The 20,435-nt window shown below is 43.4% G+C and overlaps 1 protein-coding gene across 1 annotated transcript in view; it reads right to left on the bottom strand.

Moving 5' to 3' along the window:
- GALNT10 (polypeptide N-acetylgalactosaminyltransferase 10) overlaps positions 1–20,435 on the bottom strand; it is a 96,115-nt gene that overhangs the window by 6,428 nt on the left and 69,252 nt on the right. The window contains exons 5-11 of the mRNA XM_064458522.1: positions 17,126–17,311; positions 15,286–15,469; positions 14,293–14,410; positions 5,596–5,703; positions 3,523–3,744; positions 2,664–2,780; positions 381–530 (exon numbers count right to left, since the gene is read on the bottom strand). Coding sequence (XP_064314592.1) covers positions 381–530; positions 2,664–2,780; positions 3,523–3,744; positions 5,596–5,703; positions 14,293–14,410; positions 15,286–15,469; positions 17,126–17,311 — 1,085 coding nt within the window. The remainder of the gene's footprint in view (positions 1–380; positions 531–2,663; positions 2,781–3,522; positions 3,745–5,595; positions 5,704–14,292; positions 14,411–15,285; positions 15,470–17,125; positions 17,312–20,435) is intronic.

The raw sequence follows: 20,435 nt of genomic DNA, 5'->3' as shown, positions 1-20,435 counted from the left end.
TACCTACTTTTGGCATGATCTTCTACTATTCAGAACAAACCAATAAACACAGAACACCTCTCTGCAAACAGGTTTTGCAAGGGTGTTGCATCAGCTCACTGCCAGCCATGGAGAGGACTGCAAGGAGAGTGTGTACTGCTTAGCAAGCCCCGGAGAAGCAGTCCTCACCATTTCTAGCCAGTCAAAACGGGCAGCCACCTCTTTCTAATCAAGGGTAATTAATGGCACAATGATAACAGATTGCCCGAAGATTCTCTTATCACTGATAGTTGAACAGAGGAATAAAACATGAGTGGTGACATTTTAAGGAAACTTAAGCGCCTACGCAATTTGATACCTTAAATGAGCACATGCATACGCGCGCACACACACACTCTCACTTTTCGGTATCTCCAGAGCTGGTTCCCCTTCATTCCATGACAGTCATAGAGGGTCACAGGGCTGCTGTGGGAAATGGCATCAAAACAAAACTTCTTGGTATGCTGAGGATCCCCGGGACGGATGTCTTCTCTCCAGCTAAACGTGAATACCTGCCGGGACAAACAGGACCCTCAGGATGGCTGGTGCTGGCCACAGTGCTTTCACCAGCAGAACGATGTTACCTTCTTTGCCCACAGGGTGGGGATGGCTTCAGGGAAAGGATGATACCTTCTAGAGAAAAACTACTTCCACCTCTGGGGATAGAGACTGCCGACTAGGGGAGTCTGTAACAGCTACCCTGCAGACTCCACACAGCATGCTAAATGAGACTGTGCTGCTGCAAACAGGCATGCTAGTTAGCCTGGGTACTAATAGCAGCCTTGAATGTCTCTGCAGTGCAGACATACATCATGGATTAAGTGAGCAGCTGACCAATTAGAGCACTTCACAGCTAGCAAAAAAGGCAGAGCGCTACAGGATCGCTGAGTTAGAGCTGGCAGTAAATACCTGAGTCTGCACAGGCAGCCTGCAGTCACCTTGAGAGGAGTCTGTCCCACGCCTTCTGGGACAAGAGGCCAGGAGGGCCACAGCTCCCTGCCCCACTCCACAGGAGTGTCAGAAGGGCAATCACTAGGGTAACGCTTCCTGCTGCTCTCTTCTAATGACCCTGCAATCATCCGTCAGCACTTTTGGGTGAAAGGAAAGGAGGGATACTACAGAAAAAGAGAAAGGGTTTTGGCTCTAGTAACAAGGCTCAACCTATCAATGCCTGGCAATGCTCTGGCCTTGATAAAAGTTGCTGGATGCCAGCACGTGTGGCCTGGAAATCCCTGAGCAACAGGGATTGAACCATAGGAGAAGGGTTGGTGGAAGTGCCACTATACACACGCTCTGTTCCTTGCACTGCCCCTCTGGCATTTGCTTTTGGCCATGGCTTGGGACAGTAGCATGGCCAAGCTGCATCTTCAGTCTGATGATCGTGGCTTGGCTTATTACATGTTTTAAGCACTGTAGGACCAAATCGCACAAAAGATAGACTTGTTTAAAGGAAGGCACTGCTGTCAAGCTTTTGCTTTCTGCTTTGACAAGGATAGCATCTCTGGCAAGGGTGCACGCGTCCTCTGTGACCAGCACTAGCCAAGAGGGTTCTGCAGGACTACTAGCTGGCACGCCTCTCCCTCAGTCCCCGAGGGGAAGGGCTGTTCTAGGGGCTCCTTTTCAGGCCACACAGAGGAATGGTCCTCACTTCAGAGATATCTCATGGGCAGTAAGGAAGACTAGTAAGGAGCAGGGTGCTACTATTTGAAGCAGTGTGGCCAAAAATTTTTGCACAAAGAAGCTACTTTGTTTCTGCCTCTTTTAAACCTCTCTTGGGAGAGAAATTACCACAATCGTTTAGGCTCAATGCTACACAGAAGTTCAAAACACATTATTTTCCAAAACATAAGCCAACACTAATTGTTCAACATCCTCCTGACACAAGAGAAGCTTAGTTTTGGATGGTGCCCGCGTAAATTGGTTTTGTTTCTAGTTTTCATGCATCAAAATTGCTATGCAACAACCCTCTGTCTCCTACTACTGAAGCCATTCCCCTGAAGAGTTATGCATGGCTCTGTAATAGAGGCATTGTTTTCTTGATCTTTTCTCAGCTCAGCTGCTACAGTTTAGACAAACTAATATTTCCTTCCCTTCTGTTACAATAAAGCTGTCGTTTCTGGCACCTTATATGGTGAGAGGGTGAATCTATAGCCTGGCCAGTTTCATCTCTCTCCAGCAATGGTTGGGTGTTTATAATGCATTTGCCTCCTGTCAGAAGGATGATAGTAAGCGGTTATTGAATGCTCCTGCAGGCTCATTAATATGCATGATGCTCCTCTATCACTTCTTTCAGAACAACCTTTGAAGTTAATATTCACTTTGTAACATATTACAGCTGCCTTGTTACTGGTTTCTTTTATTATTTTGGCATATTGTTTTCTTGTGCTTTCTCTTGTTCACTCTGAGAACTTCAAAGGGAGGTAAAAGCGCTGCACAAAGTCCGCCAGGCTCCAGACACTGCCACAAGCACAAGCCACATCCTGCCACAAGCCCATCAAGCATAATTAGCACGAGCCTTGGGGTGCACAGCACCCTCTGTTCACCTGACAGTGCTGCAATGGCCTTCCTTCTCAAACACTTGTTCTTGTAACTTCTCCCTCCCCAAACTTATTTAGGGGCCAATGATTTATCAAAGGGACTGTTACCTGCACGTTGTTCCATGCTGCCTCTCCTCTGTCCTTCACACAGTTTTCCAGCCTTAGTGGGGATCCCAGGGCTCCGTGCTTAGTATCCACACACAGTCCAGTTCCTACGTTGCGTATCTGAAATAGTAAATTGGTCACTGAATCTCCTACTCTTACCAAGTGACAGGAAAGAAAGCTTAAATTGCCTCAAATAGTGGCAGTATTTGTACAAAGACAGTTTTAAGACTCCTCACTTAACTATGTATCCGAACTGCCAGATAATGACTGGAAGAAAGCACAGGAACCCAAAATGGGACCCATCGCCAGCTGTACAATCACCTCCAGGACACAGCAAGACTCATTAGCCGCAGGACTGCAGAGCCCACTGTGTTGTTGTGGGGAACAATCCACGACTTCATTCCTGGGGCGATTCTTTTCCCACAACACAGCTGACTTCCAAAAACGGGTGGTTTTCCTGGCTTTCAGGTGGGAAAGCTAAGGAGCAGAGTAGCTCAACAGAGTCAGTTGTGTAGACCTTTGGAAATACAAGATTCCTACTGTTGCTCAGCTGCTGCCTCTCCCTCGTCCTCCCTGTTGGCATGTTCTGCCTCCTACTAAATACCCAACGTGTAGTACAAGCCAAGTCTCTATTCTCTTTGTAGCTGTGCATGACAGAAACGGCTGCCTAACTGCCTTCTTTGATCAGGCCAGCCTAATGGTAGAGGAGTTCTAGTTTTTGAAACATATCAAGCAGGATCTTTAAACACCCGCTTGCCACCTTACCCACAGCAAACCGGTACTGGAGCACACGGGTAAGGCAACTTTAAAAACACAAACTGCAGCCTGTTTGCCCACTGCAGGTTTCAGAGCACAAACTTGCCTCTCCCCAAGCAGCAGCTGGAGGCTCCACTGGTGGGTAAAACTTTGGCAAGTCCCATGCGACCTCGTTCATGAACCACTTGAAGCTCTTGCAGTTGAGGTTGTTGCGAAGTTCCTTCTGAGCTGCGACGTCCCCTGCAGAAAGATGCCGGTACTCTGGTCTACGCTGGTATATGTACTCTGCATATTCGTCCATCCACACCTCAGCCACCCGCTTCAGGTTCTGTGTGGGTAACAGGCACATGTGAAAATGAGAGGGGAAACCACCTGAGAACACTGCACAAACTACTGACATTAGCATTCAGAACAGCTCTCGTGGTTTTGCTCAGAAAGGATTTTCATTCACAGCCACTCTTTCTCTCCAGCTTCAGGATGAAGATTATTTGTATTATTCTCTAGTTTCAAGGGACTTTAAGAAAGATATTTTCCGCTGATGTCAAAACAGAATCCTGGCACTTGGCCATTATATCTACTTCCTTGTGGCTAAGAAAAACAACATTAATCAAAAGTTGTGTTTTTTTCCTGTAAAGAAGCAGTCAGAAAATGATGCTGGTAAATACCACTGGACATTCAAAGGTCCCTGACAAAAAGATGCTTTCTTAAATCCTTCTTATTGCATCTTTTATATCCATCTAGGAATGGGATTTGCAGTACTCCCTTCTGGAAAGCTTCAGAACACAATATTCTTTTTTACCACTATTTTTCCATTTTCTAGGGTAAAAAGCTGTTTAGGAGAAACTCTGAGATACTGCAGGAGTGTGCAACTTTCAGCTGATGACCCTTCAGAATAGAAGCAAAGGGTTTACTTGCTGGCAGCAGTATATTTCACGTATTGCTGTAAAACTTAATCCACTGTGTAATTCCAGGACAGCAATGAACACCACCCTCTCGAGACACCGCCCCACTGCCTGTTACAGTGCACTCAGGAGACCGTTGCACCTTGGACTGTTCTCTGGCAACACCAGGTACATTCTTGGGGCCACACAGTAACATGCCACAGGCAATCATGACTTGGGTGGCCCAGCAGCACTGCCCACCCCGCATGAAGGTGGTCAGCCCATCAGTGGTCATTTATTACCAAAAATATGGGGATGTTAAGAATGAGCAGCGTGCTGACCCTGCCCCAAAGACTGTCTACACACAACAAGGGCAGGTGCGTGTCTCGAGGACTGTACAATCTTAGATGCCTAGAAAAAGCCTTTCCTACCCCCGTCTGCCACCTCCTTCCAGCACTGTGGGAGTAAGAGCAAGAGCCAAATACTGAATCAAAAGAAATACAGCCCCTTCCTGAAGAGGTGGCACAGACAGGAGAGGACCCTATCGCTCTGACAGGTCATCTCTGGGCTGAGTTATAAATCCAGATCTATAACTAGGGTGATGCTATTAAACTGGGAAACATTTTAACCCTGTGCAAGCCATAAGACTGCAGCACAGCAGGGTACCTTTTTGTGTTTTTTAGTTTTGCAGCCTTCCTGCTCCTATGATTTTTTTTTCCCACCAGAGGGCAATACAATCCCTTCTCAATTTGGAAATTAACTGGAGAAAGCTAGTGCATGGTAGACAAAAGCTCTTTCCTCTTTGGGCTACACTAGATTAAGAAATAAGATGGCACAGAATGTTCCATTGTGGAAAATTACAGCTTGCCCATTCAGTGGTCTGTGATGCTTGAAGTTGAGAGGTCTTTCAATCACCAAAACACAATCACCATGCTGAAGCCTGCTGCTCTTGGAGAGCACTGCTATAAAGTGACTGAAGTATTATACAAATAAAGCCATATCTTGTTTTTATTGGTGATTCCATAGCCAGCGCCTGATTGCAAAGTCCCTTCCCAACACCTAGCAACAGCCGATGTTGGAGCATGGCAGCTGTCTGCACATGAGTCTGCAGCTCCCCTAGGCTCTCTTCCCATTGTGCTACACATCCACCACTGCAAAACTATTCAATTTGACCACTGTACAAGTACAATTTATGGACTACAAAGCCTATATTTGCCTCCCATTGCGGGGTGAGAGGAGACGAAGCATGGTCACATTTCAGTCAGACATCTGTCATGGGGAATGCCATTGCCACTTACTCTTGCCAGGCTGACTCCTGTTGGAACCTTGTATGGAACATATTTTCTGTAGATATGACCGACCCTAGAGCAAGGGATGTCCTCCATGCGACCCCCACACATCCACACCTGTGGAACAGCAGAGATACAATTCACTTTTGGTTATACGGAGAAAAATGAAGGAAAAGAAAAAGAAAGACTTTGAAGTAATAAAAAACCTTAACCCAGATTTTTTATTTTAAAGTACACTCTCTCCCAAATACCCTCCCCTCCTTGACTAAGTCTCAAATCCTGTAACTACTCACTTCGAGCCATGTGGCAAGCCTTGATTTAGCACAACTGCTGCCAAGCTCAATGGCTGAACAGCTCACTTTTGCATTCTTTAGAGAAAAGAACAGAAAAAAAATCCAAGCACCGAGAGAGCAGCGCACAGCACACTTTAAATTGCTATATGTTATTACAGCAATAGTACCCACAAGAGTTAAACTGGACTGCCATATAAGACCTGGGTGTAGGCTGTATAATGTTGCTGTAAAAGGGAGGCCATCTCTGTAGTACAAGTCACGTGTTATGCAAAACACTCCAGGGAATTCATGAGCCTGTTCAACCACCAGAAAACAGAAGAAACAGCTACTTTTTCCCCGTGGTTATCACTGCTTTTATCTGGTTTCATTGCTGACATGCACTCCTTGCTTTTGCAGCCTTACAATTAAGTAGAAATCCCTGCCTGGTGAAAACATAATTAGGTTTAAAAAAGCCCTCAGAAAGTCACTGGGACAGACTGCTAGTTGAAGACCACCACCTTGGTGCTTGGTTAATGTCTAGATTAGGCCCAGAAGTTTCTTTCCTCATCTGGGAAGATTTCACTCTGTGCCAACACTCTGCAACAACTTTCTTTTATTCCTTATTTATAGCATGGATGTAATCATTTTGTCCCAGTGAAACCAAAGGAGATGTTTTCTGAACCAGTCAATCTACTTCATTAGGTTTAAGAAATATATTCATGTGTGCTTCCCAGAGATATCTAATCAATACTTAAAGAAAAAGTACCCTTCATTATGCAAAACAAATGACTTTCTGAATTCTTGAAGCACGATACCATCTTGTGCTTCATTTTGTCTCCATATCTTACATTAATGCCCTGAAGGCAGCAGTATTTAAGAAGGTCAGCTGGCGCTGCAAGCTGATGCAGTGTTCCTCATCTCTACATTCACTGTGGCTAATTTGAGCCACCGCAGTTCACTGTACAATGAGCTTAGTCAACAGCTTCACACATAGCAAGCAATTCCATTAATATTCTACAGTGACAATATTAAATACTTAGCTTGGAAGAGAAATATTTGGCCAAGGCTGCTGCATAATTATTAGCTCTGACACTAAAGTCCTCTGGAGTTTCAGCTCTGTCTACTGGCCCTAATAATTACAGTCATTTGCTGACTGCGTATAACTTAATGGAGGTTGGTTGCTCTCAGTTAGAGGAATATTTTTCACAGGCAACTTTTAAAGTTCAAGGTACTTAATTACACATCATTATGGTGAGAGAGACAAGACAAAATTTGACAAACACTCCTTCTACAGAATTCCATCCCTTTTGTCCCTGCTGTGTCTTGAGAGGCTGGTACAGAAGAGATGAAGATGGAAAAAAAGAAACCAGCACTCAGCTTCTCTGAAGTTTCTAGTAGAATTAGAAATGCTTCTTATTCTCTAGCTGCTGTGCTTTTTGCTGCGGAGGGCCACAGTGCAATTTCTCTGCTAGGAAATTAACAGGTAGACTGAGAAAACAAGAATTTTGGGATGTTTTGTGTTTCTATGACAGAAATGGTTTGTGCAAGGCTGTAAGAGCTGCAACAGATCTGGGAACTATAAAACTGCAGGAACAGCTGAAGAAGCCTAGAGCTCAGTTGCACAGACAGATACACTCCTCAACAACCCGTGTTCCTACCCTGTGCACTGCACCCTGCATCAACAAAAGCCCTGTCGGTTCACAAGCAGCCGCATTTTAGTGCGGCACAAGCCTGAATGAAAATACCAGCTTGTTCTTGATGCTTGTCCATAGGATGTCTTTACCTTACCTGCCCTTCATCCCTAAGGAAAGGCTTTCAGTCAGGCCACCGTGAATATGCATCTCCTCTGAAAACACGACTTCCCAAAGTAAAGTGAGAAACAGACCCCTGCAGTCAATATGCAGCTGGAGAGGAGAGCACTCTCCTTGCACTGCAGGTCTTGTGAAGCAGTAACACAGACAGCACTTATCTACTGAGTGGTACGCTGGAGAGGCAGGGGTATGGGAAGCTAGGCAGAACTGATGATCTGTTGGGCCAAGAGCTCCAAAGCTGGTACAATACTCCAAGCAGAGAAGACAACAAAACATAAACATGTGTAATGATATGATAAGAAAAGCTACTTAACTGAGTTACTGAACAAGTAAAATCTAAGATCAGTTTTACATGCTCTTTTCCGAATCATGCTTTAAAATATTTTCTCCCAAGTGATGCTGCAGTTACCAGTGCTGCGTGGAGGCAATAGAAAGCTTCCTAACTCCTGCTAGCAGAGCTCAGTGACCCTTTCAAGGTACTTTGCCAACTCAGTGCCTTTTTAACATTGTCTTATGCTGCAAGTGACAGTGTGGTGCTTGCAGTACAAATCTAATTTTAAAAGCATGCTTTCCATTCATTCATTGCTGCTTTGATTTATTTTATTAGTGAGTTTCTTTGTGTGGTGACAGAACTCATTACAACCTCCATAAAGACAATTACCAGTCCTTATCTATAAAACTGGAAGAAGGGGGAGAGGGGAAGAGCGTGACATGCATTGGTAAAACACAGCTAACAAAAGCATTAGGAAGCTAGAGTTAAAGGTCAGGGGAATCACATCCAAGGGTCCGTCAAGGAATTACTGCGAGTGAAGCAAACCCAAACTAGCTGCGTGCTAGCTGAGGGAGCATTTCCACTCAGTTAGCGATATTTGGTTGTTTTTAAACAAGGGTACAGTTCACAGGCATGACACACCAGAACTTGGCACTGCTAAAAATAGAGCGCTGTCAAACAGCTGAAACAGCACTGTTCTGTGGGGCAGCACCTTGTGCCTTCACGGTGACACTGACTGTCACTTACTGTGTTCTCCTTAGGCCAGGGGAGCCCATTTCTTGTTGTTATTGTTTTACAGAACAGTGAGATGGTGCCTCATCTCCCTGGCTGACACAGCAGTAAACAGAGTCTGAACTCAATGCACTTAATTTCAATCAGCCATTTACTCGAACGCCGTAAGAACAAGAATTAAAGCTGGTCAGGCAGGCAGTGCTTTATACAATGATCTAATCAGACCTCATTAGGAGAGAACAGGAAATTTCTCTTCCTCCTCAGGCAGAATTTTACCAATCTACATTTTAAGCTAGGAATCTAGCAGTTGGCAGATCTGCTGGAATTAAGAGAAAACCTGGCTACAGTGAGGTCAATGGGCATACTGCAACAGATTTTTCCAAGGCCACAATCTCACCCTAATAATAAACCATACACAAGAGCAGTAAAACAACACCACTGGTGATATTACTTCCATCTTCTCAGTGACCTGGAGAGCTGTAACTCCATATTCATAAAGGGACTCAAGAGCCTTTGACTCAGGTAACGTGCTATGAAAGCACATGATAATACGCCACCGATTCTCTACATGGGAATGTTATGCTGATCCAATTCCCTTCCTGCTATTTCAGAAAACAGTGTCACGTAAGACAGCTGAACCTCTCCTCTCAATCACACAATACAATACTGCAGTTGGTGTGCGAACACAAATCATCGGGGTATACAAGGTTTATGGTTTCCAAAGACTGCACCATGATGAGCCAATGCTTCCCAAGAGAGGAAAAAACTACAAAGGAAGGAGTCAAGCCTTGAAAAAAAAGCTGCTTCTGCAAGCCACAACAGAAATAAAGACCATGTGATGGACCAATGGAGAGAAGCTGTCTGGTTGTCTGAGCACACACTGAAAGGTGGGAAGGAAAGGACATAGTGGGTAAGTCAAGGGGGATCTCAGCATAACAAGGTAGGTGAGAGGATGAAAACAAGGGTAACCAGTAATTCAGGAAAATCATAATCCTCTGTATTGTAAGCATCAGCTGCTGTTGCAGCTGGGACTTACTGCTCTATAGAAGATTAAGGTAGCTCAAAAGGCGCTGGGATCTGTGTGTTTGCACAACGCCTTCTCTCACGCCACATACACCAGCACAGTCCCTCCTTACCATCAGGGGGCATTTTAGAGTAATGATAGCACTTCCCAATAATCACATTTCAGAGTGCAGGGGGGCCACTTTCCTGCTGCTGCTTGGTGGGATGCTACTCTGGAACTGGAACCAAGCACACAGGGTGAACAGGGGCAAAAATTCAAGTCAATGGTCTGAAACTGATCTCTGCATCACCACATAGGACGGGAGAAAGAAGCCACCCTGTACTGCAGCTGAGAGCCTTAGAATTAAGCAGCATGTGCTGGCTTAAAAAAAAAAACCACCAAAAAACCACCCCAAAACCAAACCAAACAAAAAACCCCAGAAAACCACCACAGAAAAAAAGCAGCAGAATGCCTGGCCTGTTTCATTGTGGGCAAACACAAGCTGCTGGAAAGTGGTATGAGTATGCGCCTGGAATAAGCAGTGGAGGCTCACAATCAGCACTAACTTCAGTAACAGAACTAGAGATGGTGTCACAAGTGACCCCTTGGCAGCTGCACCCTGACTACGCACCTGCCAGGAGGCCAGTGGCAAAATGTGAATCAGAAATGTGCTGCTGACATGGGGCAAAGGACATGCATGCATTAGATATGTGAGCAGAAGCTATGGAGCACTTGGATTTGTTGGAAAACACGCAACTTGTTTTATGCTATGGAAGTAAGGAGAAGCAATCCCTGTTGGTGCTTTGGGAAAAGGATCTATGATCACCAGAATAAGTACAGTAGACGTTTCCTATTGCTGGAGCAAGGAGAGAAGACCATGAGTACTGCCCATCTCTTGTCTCCTCTTAATTGTTCTCTTCAGGGCACTAGCCATATGTCTTGTTTGTAAAGCCTTCATAAAATTCAAAGGCCTAAATTCTAAATTACAAGACAAGTATTTCTAAAACTGACATGATCTATCATCTAGCGAGGGACATTCCAGATTCTCATTCTTTGCTTTTGAAGTACTATGTACAAATAAAGGACTGAGAACCACACCACTCAAATCCGAGGTACAAGGTACATCTATATTTATGCCTATACAAGTCAGAGACATCACTTTCCTCTTCTGTTTCCCCATACCCAAAAAATCAGAGACTATGTATTTACGGAAGAGAGGCGTGAAGCAGTTTAGTGAGGATTATGTAAGCCAAACAGAACAGAAGCCACAAAAAAACCTGGAAAAGAGGCAACATGATTGCAAATAAAACTGACCATAGATAAATGCTTTACAAAGTAGCATTTCCATAAAGGAACAGTTTACACGCTCCAAATTAAATACATTAATCTCAAAGCAAATGAAGTGGTTATGCAGGCAGCAGAATGTAGGTATTGGGAATGCAGGAGCTATTAAGTTGTGTTTAGAAGAGGAAAGACACATTGTCACTTTGGGTAAAGTATTCAATTTTGAATACTTGAACTTTCAAGCATTGCAGAAAGATACAAAAGACTAGGAAAAACTATAAAGGAGAGGTACGGGAGTGACTCCCAAAAAGTAAAAAAAAGCCCTCAAGAAAGTCCACTGAGCAGAGAAACTAGGGGTGCAGAGTCAGGGGCAGCAGAAAGGAAAGGTAGTAAGTGCCACACAGGAAAAACAGCTGAGTATGCTTGTTTCCCTTTCTCCAAAATACAATAATGTACTCAAAGGCCAGCATCTGGTAATCCACTGAGATGGAGGAGAACGGTTCTTACGCCATGCAGATCCGCAGAGCGGTTTGCCTGGAGCATTCTGCAAGCTGGGTTCATGAAAAAAAATGAGGCTCGTTTGAACAGGTGCAATTCCTGCAACTAAAATTCAAGACTGCAATCTTCCTGTTGCATCGGATGGTGACCTGAAACAGGAAGACCTGTAGAAGTACTGGGTTATAGAGCCTGAGCTGTTCTGGATATACACCAGTCAAGAGAAGGAAGAAGCGTGTGTTTTCTGCTTGAATATGGAATAGATCGATCAACTCCTTCATTTCTAACCTAGAAATTCCTGTTTTAAGGGATTGAGAAGACCCAGAAAACCGTAAAACAGCAGTTAGGATTAGAAAGTTTGTTTCTAATTTAAAGTTCATCTAATGTCTTTTTTGTCCCCCCCAGCATGCTATGTTTTCTAGTGATGTTTGCTATACACATTTCATCCAAGGAGCAAGGCTTCTGTTAATGGAGTTTGATCCATCCTCCAGCTAAATGTTTTCTGAGGTGTTAAACACTGATGGTTTCTGTGTTGGCTTGCCTTCAGTCTCAGAGTTTCTTCTCAGAAGGAAGCAGAGCCAGCTGATGACAAAAACACATATAATCTCAAAACAGAAAGGCAAGAGGCTCCTAAATAAACTTGTTTATTTCCAGTCTTTCAGCAACAGAGCCCTGAACTTTAAAATAAAGGCAAGAAACTCTAAAGAACAGTCCATACATGGCCAAAAAAGAATATGCTGGGGTGTGTGTGTGGGAAATCTACTCCTGGTGAGGCTTGAGAAGGCCAGATCTGATGCACCAGATCGAAGACCAGCAGTACAAAAGAGTACCCACACCCACAACTCCCAGGCACAGGTACAGATACTTTGTTAAAGCCGGGCTGTAAATTTAGCACACCTAGAATCTGAATTCCCATCAGATAACAAATAATGTGAAAGCAGGTATCCCACGTTTAAACCCAGAGCTTTAAATTATTTGACAGTGCTCCTTTAACTAGAAAATCTCAGTCTAAGCTCGCCAGGAAATGTCATAGCTTCATAAATCCTATGAACAAACCTTCTATTCTTGCAATTCCAGCAGAATTATTAAATCTATCAGCCACAGATGAATGTATCAATTTATCTTAATTTCTGAAAATACACTGAACCTCTTTCAGTTAAAACTTCATTTTTCTGTTGCACAATGAAAGAAAAAAGGGGGTCTTTGCAGAGATTAATTAAAGCAAATTTATCCCTCCATAAATTACCATCTCTGGACTGAAATAAAACACAGCTTGTTTCAGAGAGGATAAGCAAACAGATGAATGAAGTAGTTTTATTTCCTGCAGATCAAGCAGGGTGACTGTCTGCTGTGGCATCAGAGACAAAGGGCTTGCCCAGCCACTGTCATCACTCCTGGAAACCAGCATTTTCAAAAAGGGCCAAGGAAAAGAGGCTGAATACTGCCACTGCCTCTCCTGCAGAGAAAGGCGTTGTTACACAATTTCACTACATGCAACACAAAGAATAAATGGCTTCAACCATAATGACATCTCCAAGGAGGGTGACCCCCCGCCCCATCCTTCCTCCTACTGTTACGAAGGACAAACGACCTCCAATTTGACTTTATTACTTAGGCTTCTTTGTGAGCAAACAATGGAAGGAAAGACATTGTCTTGAAAACAATGTCTTTCCTTGCACTGTTTGCTGTACAGTAGTACACGATCCGTATGTATGGTAATACGGCTTGCTGAATATGGTTTGATATGCCACTGAATTGCATAGCAGCATCAAGAATTAGGAACCTGTTTTGTGAGAGATCAGCCATGGCCTGTTTGTTGGAGAGACAGATGAGAAATTTTAGCTGCCAAAGCTAAATTGTGCCCTACGTTAGCATCGCCACCATCTTCTAGCTTCGTGCTGAGGCCAGCGAGCTTAGTTCAGTGGCATTCAGACACCTATGGTATTATATAGTCAACCTCCAAAAGACAAACCACACAGTGGCCCAAACAGAGTTTAACACAGAAATCTTTACTTGATTCACTCCAGGCTATGGGAAGAATTCCCACCGCTGAAGAGAGGAATAGCCACCTGCCTTCAGCGGCGTGGGACATTCCAGTGGGTTTCCTAGAACGGATTTCAGGGTGCTGTATTCCAAGATAACACAGGCACCAGTGGTCTTCATGGGTCACAGTGACTTGCTACTATTACTACGTGTTTCTGGTTGGCTGACTGACTCTTATTTTAAAGCCCTCAACCGAACAGCTTGGTCAATCAGTAAGTAACAGAACTGTCTGCAAGCCAGGCAGATAATGATCTGAAGTCATTGCCAGCAACACCATTATTATTCCAATTGTTGAGGATTTCTTACAGGGTAATTAATAGTGTCAGTTCCTTGCAGCCAGGAGTCAGACGGATTGACTATATACAGTAAGTTACTCTCATCTCTGGGAACTCAAGCTCAGGTCTGAGGTACTCAACTGGGCAAACATTGAGCTGCCTGAATTCTCCTTCCCTCAAGAAGGAAAGTCCTTCATCTTCTTGCCAGGGTGAGTACTAAGAAGCCTAACAGTCAGAGTGAGCTCCATGCAAGCTGACTTACCCTTGTTGGGAAGAGCGCATGCATCTGAAGCTGTGACCACAGAATGGGGGACTTCCCAGCTAATCATACTCCAAAACTGACCCTCACAAATGACTGGGCACATCATCGCTGTTTCTTCTGTGTACTATCTTACTACTCCCAGCTCTTTCACCTTTAGTTACACGCAAAAGCAAGGACAATATATATCATTCACATTCTGTGCCTCAGAACAATTCTTACTTTTCAAAACAGAAGTAATTTCCAGAGAACATAGCTCACCTTAAAGGATATTTCATACTGCTCTCCTCCCCATATCTCCAGACCTGCATCATAGCCTCCCAGCTCCCAGAACCACTTTCTATCGACTGCAAACAGTCCTCCAGCCATTACAGGAGACCTTACGGAAAAAACAGACTCCATATTACAAACACATTCAAAGACACAGATCTCTAGGTAAACATTTAAAAAACAAAGCTAGAGTTGACAAATATTCTTTTCACCACCAGGGTTCCGGGTGCCTCTGCAGCCCTGTTGGGGCATCAGACAGTTGTTTTTGCATTATCTACTAATTTCCCACTTGCAAATGAGGAGGACCAGACTAGGCTCCCTTCAGAACCAGTCAATACCTCTCTCCCAAACAGGCAAAGGAGTTCACGTAACCCCTCCCTGAGGGACCCATACGCTGCACATGTGGTGCTCTGCATCAGTATTACGATCAAGTCATTGAGCTTGACCTCAAGAGTATTTTGTTGGGCTTTTTTGGAACACTGCAGAAGTATAAAGGACAGCAGAACTGTCTCAATGTTGGCAAGCACAGCGGCAGCAGGACATAACTTGATCACAGATTTACTTCTGCAATGCATTGCAATCATCAAAATTGCTGTAATTATTCTGCTAGGTTTTCTTCTTCCCCCACCTGGGAATGACATATAAGCTGCCATTTGTTTGTTGTTTTTGGCAGAGCATTAGGGATACTAAGTTATGTTTGAAAGATCTCAGTAATAAATGACCACATTAAATGTTACACATTACAGTTTTAAATGAAATGTTAACTTCAGCAGGAACTAAGGTGGCAAAAATAGCAATGAAAAGGAGACTGTTCACAGCTACTATACAATGCATTTCTTTTAAACCAACAAAGCGAACAGCTGCCAAAAAGCAAGCAGCTTAACACCAGCTTCTGACTTCTACTACACTGAGGTGTCAACCAACCCTGTAACAGAGTGTTAATTTTGTTAGCCAGTTCTTAGCACCTGCATTTCAGTAACTTACTCAAAAGGATCACTGGGATCGGGTTTCTGTAACTCAGGAGGAATAGGGATCCTCTTGTAATACATCTCCCAGTCAAATGCACCTCGCATTGCGTCTCCAGCCTGAGTCTCATATCCAAAGTGGTCATGATCAATAACATCAATCATAGGGCAAACGATAGTCTTGCGGTTTCGGGCAATGCGATCTGAAGATTGGAGAAACATGTCAGAAAACCTGTACCAGTTGGGTTCCTTTGACCACGAAATTACAGAAAAGAGCACCAAAATATGAAGTAGTCCGAGAACAACACAGCTTTCTTCCTTTTCATTTTTTTTTTGGGCAGATGCTCCTATTTATATCAATTTATCTAGTATTGCTGCAGTAATTGAGATATTCAGGCTAGAACTATTGAGATAAAAACACCAGGCACTCATGCTACAGTGGCCATCGCACAGAAGCAGAAGAGAAGGACACAGCCACACTACCACAGACACCTAAACCGCCAGGCTAAACCCAGACAATCTTGTACTTAGTGAACAGTCCTCATTTTAACAAGCGATCAGGATGTGAACCCTTTCTGCGGTGATTCAAAGCCAGGGTAATAACCCATTGTACCACCTAGCTCTAATTGCTATGCCAGAACCTGGCAGGAAGCGTTTCAGACTAATGGCATAACTACTCTCAGCAGGCTCAAGAAACGCAAGCGTACCTCCTCCCCTCAACCTTTTCTTCCAACCAAATAGTACAATACAGGATTAATTCCTGCATAAACATCTGGAACTTCTTAAATACTTTATTACTGAGACGGTCTCTTGTTGGAAGTTAACTTTCAGAGGAGAGGCGACAAATGATGTTTCAGCTTCCAAGTCCTTTCTGTGTTTTAAAATTAAAGCATGCTCTACATGTTCTCATTTAAATGGCATTTGAGCTAATTCTGTCCTCCCTCCCTGGGGCTCATGAAGCTGCAAATGTTTTACACTATTGCCAGATACAAACCGTAGTGAAAGCAACAGTTCTACCACCCAACAATCCTGCCGACATATCTCACTAGTTTTTCTTAAACCTGCATTTGCCTGTTGTTGCCACAGTTTATTTGACAAAGTCACACCTCAGTGAGAGCTTTGACAGGTCACTTGCAACAGGGTTGGAAAGGGGCTTGGTACTGGCCAGAGGCATGCAGATACCAGAAACAGAAGGTGCTGTCCTTTCAATGAGTCATCCTTGAAAAGAACTGACATTGTAAAACTGATGCCTCCTTAAAGATGAAGTACTGCCTTGGAAAGGGACTGCACACGTTCTACAAATACATACCAGCAGCTGTCATTCACAAGAAGTATTTTCCACAGGCCTGCAGACTATAAAGTTAAATATAGTTATATAGGAGAAAAAAAAAAACCTAAAAGCTACTTAAAAACTGTATGTAAAGATCTTTTCTGTATCATAAAGCCATTCCTCTCTGCAAGCTGCTGAATGACCATGTGATAGTTTACTCTTCTAGCAAGCTCTAAATTATTTAAGATTCCGTTTAGTGAGGAAACAGAAGAATATGATCTCTGCTCTTTAATTAAGCAAAGCATATGATAGCATTATTATACAGTGCAGGACTCGAGAACAGAAAAAAATATTGTATTAAAGGCTACGAGTTGCCAACAATTCACTTGAGCCTTGTGGCTCGTTGGGTTTTTTTTTTTGTTGTTTTGGGTTGGGGTTTATTTTGTTTGTTTGACATTTCATCTTCCTTTTGTCCACTTACAGCACGAGGGGAAAGCAGCAGGTGGAGGTAGAACAAATTCAACACCAACATCTGTTGCCAGCTCTTTAGCAGTTCAGCCTTCAGCCACGTACAGCACCACACGCTTACCTAGCAGAGGTGGCAGCCAGTTCACGTTGGCCTCGCAATGGGAATCCAAGAAGGTGATGACATCCCCTATGGCCACAGAGGCCCCCAGCATTCGAGTTCTTATCAGCCCTTCTCTCTTTTTGGTTCGGAGGATTCTTACATTTGGGAACTGGGCCATATAATCTTCCAGGCGTTTCTTCAGGTGTTCTGTGTGAAAATGAGAAATTGAAACGCTGTAACAACCAATTTCTTAAAAATGCAGTTCCTTCTTTGCCAGAAGGAGATGTCTTTGGAAGTATGTCTTGAACAGGTAATAAATGCAATAACAGGAAAAAGTAAGTAGGAATCATTTCTTTTAAATCCAGGGTTTAAATGTAACTGCCGAACCAAGACTTCTGAAGATGTTCCAAAACCTTAGAAGCAATTAAAAAAAAAAAAAAAAAGGAACCAGGAGAAGATGGAGGAGTGCAGAATGAGAAAGAAAGCAGGAGAGGAAGAGGAAAAGGAATAAAAAGCCAGCTGGCAGACTTCTGGGAGAACTTAATGAGAGCAGGGATTCTCAGACACTTTTGAGGAAAACCAATGTAGCTTAAAAGAGAGACGGGACAATTTACTTTCAGAAGTAAACGGCACTCAGTGTATTTAAGTTGTGTTTGTTTCTTCAAAACACACAACTAGACCATCCGCTCATGCATAAGTAAAAACCAGCAAAAAGCCTAGTCAGACATCCCTCCAAGCCGGTGAGGCAGCAGAGCCACTGCATACATTTGGATGGCTACATTAAATGTTTATCAGAGGAGATATTTGCATTTAAATATGGAAATATTTACGCTACTGAATATGGACTGGAGCCACATCTGAATTAGAACAGACACTTGTTGTCACCATGATTAACAAGAATTCAAACAGGCGAGCTTGCAGAAAAAGATTACTGAGTGATCAAAACAATGGGCAGCTTGTTTAGATGTGGAAATAAAAAGCTTGATCTACACAAAGAGTGAGGGGGACACAGCTGTCTTTACATGAAAGAGTGAAGCACCAAAGAAAAACCTAAAAATAGGCTAAGAGCTGATGCTGGCCTAATCACTAACGAGTTGATCTTTAGGCATCTGAAGTTTTGACTTACTTGACAGCAAACCCCATTCACAGCGTGCCAGGGACTGTTCATTAATGCACCATACTAACCGCTGCCATCAGCAACTGGTCAAGGAAATAAGCCCTGCTAGCAAAAGCTAGTTTGTCAAATCTAATCTTAAAATCTCACACAACAAAACTTGAATAGAGGCAATCATTCAAATACAACCAACCTCACAGGTTTATTTGTCTGGACTATAGAGACCAAATCCATTCCATTCTGAATGGCAGAGTGTTCCTTGGCTTCCAAAGCAGGCATGAAAGGTAGGGGCTGAAAAGGCAGACGGTGTGAACGCACCCCTGAACAGGTCACCAGGGAAGCCAGGTATTGGAATAGCTCTCTAAAAAGAGCAAAGGGGCAAATAAACTTAACTAAGTTATGAGCTCTCCCATGTGGTGCTGACCCAGCAATTAGGCTTTAAGGTTTTAGCTACTGGAGGAAAAAAAATGGTCAAAATCCCTATGACTAACACACATCCTGCGCCTTTTCTTTGAAGCAGTCATCACCTACCTTCCTTTCAAAGATCACTCAAATCAACTTCTTTGCATTTGAGGTATTCCTAGCAAGCTCTTTGCCTTTTTCAAAGCTTGCTTTAATATACCCCAGAACTTTTTGCTCACAAATGCATTTTAGTGTTTCACCTGAGAAGCCTAATTGTCCCACAATATCTACATAGGTTTCCCTGATCAATAGAGCCTTTAGTACTTCTTGCTGTCTAGTGCGCTTTTCCCTCATCCTTTTCAAATCTTTTCTGAACAGATCCTCTCAAGCAACCAGAAATTTTGACAACTCAATTACAGATTTTTCAAATAAGGGCTTTCCATAGAGACTAGATATATTATTAGTGCAGCTGCCTTCCTCCTGAGGTAGTGGGTAGACTTAAAAAGAAAAAAGGAAAAAAAAAAAAAAAAAAGAAGAAGTCACCACCACTGTTCTTTAACATCATAGCTCATTGTTAGTTCATCACAAAAGATGAGTTCATCAGAAAAAGAGAAAAACCAACCTTCACTTCAAGCATTAACCAGCTAAGCCCAAGCCAGGAGGTACATCTTCGTTAATCTACCCAATACAAGATAAACATGAGAGTGGCTGCCGGTGCTCATTATAATAAAGGATGTAACCATCACACAGAAGCTCTGGGCCCAACTCCCATAACAGTAGCCACAGACACTGTAGCACTTGCAAGAACAGACCCCACAACACTTACGTTACCTAAATCAGACCTACAAAGCACTGGAAAGTCTTAAAAAATCCAAAGCTCCAAAACAATGGAAAATATATGTAGACTTTCTGCAACTCTCTATTTTGACAGAAACAAGCAAATGAGACTGTGAAAGACCCCAGAGGTTTGTCTTCCACCTGTGTGCTGGTCATTTTATGTTTTGGCATCATATACCTTCCTGAACTGGCCTGGTTTGTTGTGCAGTTTCGCCTGTGGTGACACCTGAAGACAGCCTGATTCCTCCAGGGGTACGAGCATGGCACGGCTGAGCCTGCTACCAAGAAACACTCATGTTTTTGGATCCGGTCTCACACAGGAAGACACACACCAGCAAGTGAACAAGAAGTCACTGGACCTGGCCATATTTGTAGTGATGATGGCTGCTCTGCTACAGACTAACGGAAGACCAAGGGATTTCCCAATTTTTATAGTTTAACAGGAGAAAAGAAGGCATAGGAGCCATGGAGTTTTCTCAGGCAAGTACTCTGCAAAGAGACAGCAGGAATCCTTATCCGCTCACTTCCCATTCCATTCCCAAATGCTGGGTTTGGTTCTTTAGCACTTCTTTACTACATTTCCAGAGTAAAAAAACTAATACCATAGCATTTCATGCTTGCAGCAAGTAGCCTACTTTATACCACATTGGTAAGAAATGTCTCACACATTAGGCATCTTCTTATGTCTCTGACGGTTGGAAGAAGCAAGGAAAAGCTACAGGTACTCCATCAGCACCCATGTGTTCTCACTGACGCAGGGGCGACACGCACCAAGCGCTGTCCTTGTAGCCAGGAGGGATGATGCTCAGAGAAGCTGTTCCCAATTGCTGCAGAAAAATCCATGCGTGATCACTGCATTTTAGAAGGATAAGACTTATGTATCATGAACTGCAAGTGAACAGACTATCGTATCTACTTTCCCTTACCACAGGGTCACAGACTTCCAAGCAATCTCACAAATAACGTATAAAAGACAGT

Source organism: Phalacrocorax carbo, chromosome 8, assembly GCF_963921805.1.
Source record: "Phalacrocorax carbo chromosome 8, bPhaCar2.1, whole genome shotgun sequence".
Classification (NCBI taxonomy): domain Eukaryota; kingdom Metazoa; phylum Chordata; class Aves; order Suliformes; family Phalacrocoracidae; genus Phalacrocorax; species Phalacrocorax carbo.
The sequence above is the reverse complement of the archived record's forward strand: the minus strand, read 5'-3'. Positions and strand labels throughout refer to the sequence as shown.